The 9,864-nt window shown below is 37.7% G+C and overlaps 1 protein-coding gene across 1 annotated transcript in view; it reads left to right on the top strand.

Moving 5' to 3' along the window:
* The window catches only part of ATP8A1 (ATPase, aminophospholipid transporter (APLT), class I, type 8A, member 1), a 235,996-nt gene that overhangs the window by 33,728 nt on the left and 192,404 nt on the right, over positions 1-9,864 (top strand). Inside the window, exons 3-5 of the mRNA XM_008567055.1 lie at positions 1,034-1,133; positions 2,118-2,216; positions 8,878-8,923. Of these exons, the coding sequence (XP_008565277.1) occupies positions 1,034-1,133; positions 2,118-2,216; positions 8,878-8,923 (245 nt within the window). The remainder of the gene's footprint in view (positions 1-1,033; positions 1,134-2,117; positions 2,217-8,877; positions 8,924-9,864) is intronic.

Here is a 9,864-nt window from a genome sequence, read left to right as displayed (position 1 = left end):
TATGAGGATTATGTCACTGTACTGTTATGTTTTTATTCTAATAGTAATATAAAAAGTATCTGTGTAAGCACTGGTCACTAAGTGACCTCTGGGACCAAGTGAACTCACCCAGTGCTACCCCAGTGTTTCTCCAGTAGCAGAATTTCCAAATTTGAGAAGTGCCCATTCAAAATTAATATTTGCAGCTTTGGAGAATGTAGCATGTGTCTCCTTTCTGTTTAATAAACAAGAGGAAGATCTGGACATTTCCAGTAATAAAGAGTGAATACTACCGGTTTTATTTTCTGCATATCTTTTATCCTTTTTGGCCAGTTATCCTGCTTAACATTACTAGGCATAGCTTACAGAGAAGAACAACTTTAGATAAGACAGTGTATAATATGTTCATAGGAAATAAAATATTGAAAAACAATCAGCAATTGGAGCAGGACCAGACACTGTAAACAGAGGTGCCTTTCCTAGATAACTTCAGGGAAATAGGGAGTTTCCTAAGACCTAAGTGGTACTGTATTATTGATTGTGGGAATATCTGATGTGTTTAGTGTGGAGTCCTTGCTAAGTTCGTAGAGTGGCCGTAAAGAAAATTCAGGCAGAACCCTGGAAAACTCCCCATTTCCTTCAAGTTATCCAGGAGAGGCATTTCTGTGTAGTGTCTGGTCCTCCTCAAATTGCTGATTTTTTTTTTGCAAGATTTTATATTCTATTAATGTGTTATACACTGTCTTATCTAAAGTTGTTCTTTGTAAGCTGCGCCGAGTAATGTTAAGCAGGATAACTGGCCAAAGAGGACAAAAGATATTATGCAGAAAATAAAACCTGTGGTATTTAATCTTTACTATTTATTTAGGCCAGTTCCTTTCACTCTTTTTAATTTAAGTTAGTGACCCTTTGCAATAGTCTCCCAACTTGAAACAGTGGACATGTGATATGTTCATCATCTAATTTTTTAAATAGTTGTAACAGAACTTCCTAAGCATGGGTGCTAATTGCACAATAATTAAGTTTCATGTTACTTTTTATTTTTGTTTTCTAGCACTGCAAAATACAACATAATCACCTTCCTTCCAAGATTTCTCTACTCTCAGTTCAGAAGAGCTGCTAATTCATTTTTTCTCTTTATTGCACTGCTTCAGGTAAAGTCACATCATCAAACCTTAGTTCAAAGTCAAATGTTCAGGTATTAATAAGTGTTTTGGTTAAGTCCATGACCAATTCCCTGACGGTTATCTGAATGTAGAGTGATGAGCTGATTTTGGTGAACATTTCTGGCTCCTGCTGCAAGCACTGTCAGAATTCCGCTACCTCTTCAAGCCTTTTGATTCACTTTATCAGCTTATTTTAGACATTCTATAAATTTGATGTGGCAAAGACTATTCATTTTGGGTGGTAAAGACTATTCATTTGGGGTGGTAAAATGGGACATTTTCTTAAACTATTAATTTATTTTTGTAGCGGTAAAAGTATCGGTTCTGAACCTTAGAATGCAAGCATCACCACTTTAGAACTTGTGTTTCTCTTTGTATTTGAGTTAGTTATAATCAGGAAAAAAAGTTTTATTTTATTAAAAAGTAACATATGTTTATCATAAAAAAGAATTCAAAAACACAACAAAGCGTGAAGAAAAAAATTTAAAACCCTTATTATTCCACCACCAGAGGCAACTACTCTTTAAAAAATTAGGATGTGTATCCCTCTGGTCTTTTATTTCCCCAAGAATTGATTTAGTTTACAAAAAGGGGATCATACAGTACATATTATTTTGTAATCTGATTTATTCATATAATAATGTATGGGTATTTTCCCAGGTATTCCTTATGTTTCTAAAATGCCATGTTTAATGGTTATGTGATATATTAATATGTAGATATACTATAATTTATATAACCAGTCCCACATTATAAATATAGGTCCTATATGCAACTGCTTACTAGGAAGCCAATTAACATGCTCTTCCAGCTAATAGAGATGAACAAATGGCTTTACCCATTGTTTGTCTGCCAAGATAGTAAAATCAATGAGACATATTTTAGAAGACATTAAGACTTTGTTGTTTTTAAATCTGTTATAAACTTTATAGTTCTCATTGGATTTCTCTTGCTTCTTTTTTCTTCAATTAGCAAATACCTGATGTATCACCAACAGGTCGTTACACAACACTGGTTCCTCTCTTATTTATTTTAGCTGTGGCAGCTGTCAAAGAAATAATAGAAGATATTGTAAGTATTTCATTTTTTTCATAAATAAATGTGAGTCCCTTTTATTTATATATCTTTTTTAAAAGTCTTAGATTCTTCTTAAGTTATTTGATTCTTAGCATAAGCTGTTTAAAATACACATTCAACTTAAAAATATATAGAATATGTTCCTACCCCTGAAGTTAATAATTCCTGGTGATTTCTATAGGGTTAATATTGCAGAATGCTTATTACAGTGTTCTATTATGTTTGTAGTTTAGTAATGAAAGAAGGCTTGTTATCCTTTAAATTATGATTGGATTTGGCAGTCCATAGGGATTGGTCTTTATTGAAATTTTGTTTTTTTCTTTGCCTTATGTACTCCCTTTTCTTTCTTAATGTAACCTAATTTTCATTGAGCACCTGTTATTACTAAGCATTGTAGTACTGTTTTTGCAAATGTTTTTCTCATTTAATTCCCTCAATAACTTTGAGAGTTGGATGTTGGCCCCATTTTAAAGGTAAGTGTTTTAGTCTGTTTTGTGTTGCTATAACAGAAATACCTGAGACTGGGTAATTTATAAGTAAAAGAGGTTTATTTGGCTTATGATTCTGGGACAGCTGCATCTGGCACAGGCCTCAGGCTGCTTCTACTCATGGTGGAAGGTGGCAGGCAGCTGGCGGGTACAAGCAGATCACATGGTGAGAGGAAGCAAGAGAGAGAGGAGGTGCCAGGGTCTTTTAAACAATCAGCTCTCAAGGGAACTAATAGAGTGAGAACTCACTCCCTACCCTTCTTCCCCCAGGGAGAGCATTAATCCATTCATGAGGGATCCACCCCCATGACTCAGACAGTTTCCAACACTGCCACATTGGGGATCAGATTTCCACATGAGTTTTGGAGGGGACAACACATCCAAACTCCATCAGTAAGGAAGCTGAGGCTTAGAGAGCTCATATAACTTGTCCAAGAAAGTAATGGAATCAGAATTCCAATCCATCCAGTGCTCCTTGCTCTGTATTATTGTGGAGAGTCATCAATAATATTAATAAAATTTATTGTGCTTCTGGGTTCCATGTTCTTGCTCTATGTCTTTTACTTTTATTAAATCCTGTAACAGCCCTTTAAGGTATTATTGATCTTATCCCCATTTTACGGATGAGGAAGAGGAGGCAGAGGGGTCAGGTAACTTATCCAAGAAGACCCAGCTGATAACTGGGACTGTCAGAATTCAAACGAGGCAGTTTGGCCGCAGAGCCCTGCCTTATAATCACTCCTATAAGTTGCCTCTTCTACTTTTTGAAGGGCTCCCTAGCAAAGTTATAAGTACACTAGCTATGGTTTCTAGTACCCCAGTCTTTGAAAATACATGAGAAGTAAAATTGTATCCAAGAAATGTGTGGGTTTTTTTATTTTGTTTTAACAGAACTCATTGGTATAATGTAATATTTGGGTGCTATTAGAAAGCAGCTGATTGGGCAGTCCCTGAAGGATGTACTAATAGTGTTGTGAGGCAACAATAGTGTCATATGAAGTAGTTTGCCAGTGAAATCAGTGTTAAGAAATTGGTTACAAATGGTCTGGAAGAGTAGTTTAACGAGAAGTCAAACTATGAAGGGATAGAAAGTTAGAAATAGAAGTCCCTAGAAAAGGAAAAAAATCAAATCATAGTTGGACAAAAGAATTCTCTTTATCAGTAATTGTAATGAATACATATATTCATTCATTTATTCAACAAAAATATATAAAATACTACTTAGGTGTGAAGCATTCATTAGGGTATTAATAAGATATGTTAAACTTTTGCTGCGGTAATAATTATGCCCCACGTGTCAGTGGCTTAATATACATGTTTATTTTTCACGTACTCAAATTTGTCATTAAGACAACTTTGTACTGCAGGTTGTCATTGGGGTTGGAGAGCAGAGAGTGTCCCTGGGGGTGCAGCCTGAGTCATGTTTCTGCTGCAGCAGGGGATGGGAGAGGGAATGGAGATCTCACTTCTGTGTTTTGGCCCATAAATGATGCACATCACATCTGTTTACATCCTAATATTAGAACTAGAAACATGGCAAGGAGGAGGTGTTATCTCAGTGTCTGTGGAAGTAGAGAACTGGATATTGATGAAGACTAGTAATGTCTGCCACTCCTCTGTCAGTGAATAAGACAGCATTTACATTCTAATAAGCCTTCCCTTATATTTTATTAAACCATTTTTTTACAAAAAGCTTTAGAATAGAATATAAAAAGAATTGCTGTCAAGTGAGATACTTATCCACCGAAGTACATTTTAACTCTTGATGCTTTGGACAGCTTAACATAATATGATTTCCTATTTTTATGTGTAAGTGACAAATGACATACATACTGACTTGAAAATACTCTGAAACTGATGGACAACTCTTTTTTAAAAAGCTGCGTCATGTCAAATGCCATTTCTTATGGTAAAGATCAAGGTTGGTTGTTAAATTGATAAATATTCACAACTAAAAACATTTCTTCTTTGCTATAAACTTAAACACTAGTAGACTTTATTCATTATGAAACAAATATTTATTTCAAAGTTTACCATGTATAGGGTTTAAATTCTGGGAATTTGCTAGTAAGTAAAAGTAGCCTTGATGGAGCTTACAGTCCAGTAGAGGAGAGAGACATTAATCAAGTAATAACACTGGACTATTTTTTTTTTCCTTTTTGTCTTTTTTACTGACCGGTAACGGGATCGCAACCCTCGGTGTTGCGCCTGTACCCGGGACCGGCAACGGGATCGCAACCCTCGGTGTTGCGCGCAACCCTCGGTGTCGCGCCCGTACTGGGGACCGGCAACGGGATCGCAACCCTCGTTGTTGCGCCCCACACCGCGCTCAACCAGTGAGTGGGAACCGGTCTCCACATGGGATCCGAACCCTCAGCGGGAGCGCCGCCACGCTCCCAAGCGGTGCACTCTCCAGTGCGCCACCGGGCCAGCCCAACACTGGACTATTATGAGGATTAAATGATGCACATAAGTCCTTAGAACAGTGCCTAGTGTATAGTAAGTGATGAATAGATGTTGACTGTATTGTCATCTTCCAATGATCCTTTTGTCTAAATGATGGAAAATGGATTGAAAGGAAAACAGAGGATTTGGGCAGGCTAGTTAGAAAAATATTCTAGTAGTTGGTGTAAAAAATAAATATATATTGGACTAAGTGGTGTGGTAGAGATGGAGAAAAGTGGAAAACTGGATTCAATATATATTTAAGAGTAAAATTGGCAAGACTTACCACCTATTCAACATGCTGCATGTCCTCCTTATTTTGTTTATGTCTCCAACTGCTAGAAGGTAAACTCCATGAGAGAAGGGGTTTTGTCTCTTGTTCATTGCTGTATCCTCAGCAGTAGTAACAGGGCCTGGCACATAGTAAGTTTTAGTTAATATTAATTGAGTGAAGAAATGGATTGGATAGGAATGAGAGGGAGAAGAAGGTGCAAGAAGGACTCTCAAGTTCCTGGTTTGTGGTGTATTGTTCCATGTCTGAGACAAGGACCAAGTTTCAGGGGTTAAGATCACGGATTATCTTGTGGATGCAGTTTGAGGTGCCTTTGAGATTGCCAGTGGGAAACGTCAAGGAGGCAACTGGATATAACTGTGTGGATCTCAGATGAGTCTTGGCCAGTGTATATCTATGTATCGATTATGATTGAAACTGCAAGTATGAAAGAGTTGAGCTAGGAAGAGAATGTAGAGTATGAAGTGAGGAGGACCAGAGAGTAAGCCTGGAGGAAGCCCATCACTGCATGGCGAGTGCACAGTGCAGACAAGAAGGGGCCGAGGGACAGTGGAAAACCTGGGCAGTGATGTGATAGGAAGTGCCTAGAGAGGGAGGGGTTTCTGGAAGGAGGGAGCGGTCAGCATGCATACGTTTAGTATCCTAAAGTTCACGGCACTATTGATACAGTACAGCTTATTGATGTACTGTCAATCATATATTGATACTGTTAAATAATTCAGTAACTCTCAGTGATAATAAATAAATTCTAAGATAGTGGGGGTATTCGAACTCAGAGAGTAACTGTTCATTCTTTTCTGAACTATTAGTTTTTGAAGGGATGATGATCTCTTTATAATACAAAAGTTAGATGTTTTCTTTTTGCAGTAATAAGGTTAGAGTCTGCCTATTTGGATGGATTCTTATGTATATCGAATACACTTGTTTCTTGACAAGTAACCTAGTTTATTCTGTGGTGGGAAGGTTGAGGAAAGAGATGTTCCTGTGCAAGAATTCTCTGTAGGTGGAAAGTAATGTTCAGGATCACCTTAGGTTTCACTAAGATTAAATTTCCTGTTTGAAGTGGAATGTTCCATTAATTAGTTTTTATTTTTCTCCTTCAGTTGGAAGTCTAACCATTGTCTGTCATAGATGTGCATTACTTTGGAAATATTCATACCTCCTTTGTATATCTGAATATATGTTGGGCCATTATTTCAGACCAAAATTTATTTTAGGTTAGTTACTAATTTTTTTTACAATTGTTTTGTTTTTTTTCCTTTTTGTCTTTTTTCGTGACCGGTAACGGGATCGCAGCCCTCAGTGTTGCACCCGTACCGTGACCGGCAATGGGATCGCAACCCTCGGTGTCATGCCCGCATCGTGCTCAACCGGTGAGCGGACTGGTCTCTATATGGGATCCGAACCCTCGGCGGGAGCGCCGCCGCGCTCCCAAGCGCTGCACTCTACCGAGTGCACCACCGGGCCGGCCCTACAATTGTTTTTAACAAACAAACAGAAACAGTATTTTTTGGAGTGTTACAATTATAAAATATTTTCTACTGATGCTGCAATTGTAACAGAACTTTAAAAATGTATTTAAGAATAGTTTTCTGACAAATCATGCTTACTTTTGGAAGTGATNTTTGTATATCTGAATATATGTTGGGCCATTATTTCAGACCAAAATTTATTTTAGGTTAGTTTCTAATTTTTTTTACAATTGTTTTTTTTTTTTTTTCCTTTTTGTCTTTTTTCGTGACCGGTAACGGGATCGCAACCCTTGGTGTCACGCCCGTACCGCGACCGGCAACGGGATCGCGACCCTCGGTGTCGCGCCTGCATCGCGCTTAACCAGTGAGCGGACCGGTCTCTATATGGGATCCGAACCCTCGGCGGGAGCGCCACCGCACTCCCAAGCACCGCACTCTACCGAGTGCGCTACCGAGTGCGCCACCGGGCCGGCCCTACAATTGTTTTTAACAAACAAACAGAAACAGTATTTTTTGGAGTTTTACAATTATAAAATATTTTCTACTGATGCTGCAATTGTAACAGAACTTTAAAAATGTATTTAAGAATAGTTTTCTGACAAATCATGCTTACTTTTGGAAGTGATAAATATTCCTATTGAAAGTCTACATCAATACACTATTATTAGTATTTTCTACTGAGAAAGAGTTATAGTGTGTTCTTGCATGTGGATGTGGCAAGAATCATTTGCAACAGTTTTTCCACAGAGGCGTTTTGAATGCCTGTTTGCGTTTTGTGCAGTTCAGTGGCTGATTGTTTGGACTGAGTTCATGCTGCCAGCTATTCCACTCCTCTTGGGTGTTGCTGTATCTTGCAGGAGTGCTAATCCACAACTCTAGGCTTTTCTTGTGGGGAGTGTTTTCATATGTGCACTGTGATTCTAAAAACCATATTTTTTTCTCAAATGGAAAACTTAGGACCTCACTTGTTTTACATTTGTTTCAACCCTTGTTATAGTCAGGTATGCTCAGCTCAATTTGACCTAAATATGGTAGAGTTTTTGGGCAGAGACTTAGTTACGCTCAACACTTCTCTGCAATGTTAACGGAGTCAGATGTGTTATACTTGATGCTGTAAGTTTAGATGGAAGCTATGGAAAAACTCTAGTGGAACCTTAGGGAAGATAGTTTTCTCTGGCTACTTAAATTCTCACCTTTCTTCTGACCTTCTGTTTCTTTTTCTTACTCACTGCTATAAAAACTTGGCTTATGTAACTCTGAAACTCACCGACCTAGACTTGGACTAACTCACTCGTTTGCCATTTAATTTTGTAGGTGCTTTTGGGAGGAAGGAAAATAGGATCCTCTGATTCAGTGGCTATGGATGCAAGTGGTGGGGGGTGGGGAGTGTTGGGGAGCAGTGAATAGAAGAGGCTGTATGCAAATGTAGGTGTATTTGGTTCTAGTCATTGACAGACATCAGCACATCATTAAACTATAGAGGATGTACTCAGCTTAATTAGATAATGAATTTCATAAGAAGCTGAAAATATTTCAATACCATTATGAAATAGTAGTTATTATAGATAATTCTTGCAGGCAATCTTTTTTTGTAAGTGAGTTATTTAAGCAGAAGACTAAATCAGTCTTTCAGTTCAAACTTTTCTAGTACATTAAAATTTTACTCTTACTCACATGGTAATGTAAGATCTTTCTGAGGACCACAAACCTCTGCTCCCAGAAGAGGAGTGTTGTGTGAGGATGCTGTGGACTGTGCTTTGAATTTTACAATTCCTGAGTGCCCTCGGATTCATCCTATCACGACACCCCTGTCGATGCATAGTTATAACATTGACATGAGTGTGAAAGGATAAAAACCTTGTGAAACATAAGAAGTCTCTCTTTTGTTGTGGGTGCTCCTTTGTTTTATTAGTCTCATTCGCTTTTTCACAGTTGTTCTTTTTGCTTTTAAACTTTAGAAACGACATAAAGCCGACAACGCAGTGAACAAGAAACAGACACAAGGTAGGGATATTACATCTTGTTTCTCATATTTGTCAAATACACTCATAGTAATATGTACAAATCACTTCAATTAAATATAACTCAATTGAGAATACTGTGTGTCTTAAGTTTTTGTTCCAGGGTAAATTGATTCTTGCTTTGTAGCATTTATTAGCATGACGCTTAAATTCACATTAGAGTGATGTACGGTGATGATGCTTTTGAAAGGCAACATTTTAAATATATTTAAGTGCCTCATAGCAGTGTGCTCCCAAGTACTGTCCATAACATCTGCAGTTGTTTTGACAGCATTGAAATTTGTAAAATGTCTTTATTTGGTTTGTGATCTACAGATGTCACACTAGAAAAGATTTATAGACAATAATCAGATGTGATGTTACCTGGGTGAAAAGCATCTTGGAAATACTCTGTGTTATACTATACATGAAGATTGTATAAGCTTCAGAAATAAAGAAAACGATTAAAACCAGGCCAGCTTCTGGAGAGTACATTGTAATTTGGCATGGCTCTTTCTGTGTAGGTCTCATTTTGATGCAACCAAAAACAAAATGACCCGTATAAGCTTCAGAAATAAAGAAAACGATTAAAACCAGGCCAGCTTCTGGAGAGTACATGGTAATTTGGCATGGCTCTTTCTGTGTAGGTCTCATTTTGATGCAACCAAAAACAAAATGACCTTCAGCACAAACAAATGGACCATAACGTTCTCAGATTTTTAAAAATACCCAGGAACGTGCAAAACAGACACCTTATCCCATTCCTAACACTAAGCTTGCTCCTCTGAGAGTCTCATCTCTCTCAGGAGTTCTCAGATGTTATGAGGATCGGCGATGTCTGCCAGCATTATCTGGTAATTAAAAAAAGAAGTTTTACACTGCTGTTATTTTCATGAGGCCCTGTCAAAATGCCTTGCTGCTTTCTCACTACCTCCCACTGAAGAC

The sequence above is a fragment of the Galeopterus variegatus genome, unplaced genomic scaffold (assembly GCF_000696425.1).
Source record: "Galeopterus variegatus unplaced genomic scaffold, G_variegatus-3.0.2 Scaffold288, whole genome shotgun sequence".
Classification (NCBI taxonomy): domain Eukaryota; kingdom Metazoa; phylum Chordata; class Mammalia; order Dermoptera; family Cynocephalidae; genus Galeopterus; species Galeopterus variegatus.
This window is presented reverse-complemented; position numbering and strand designations above follow the sequence as displayed.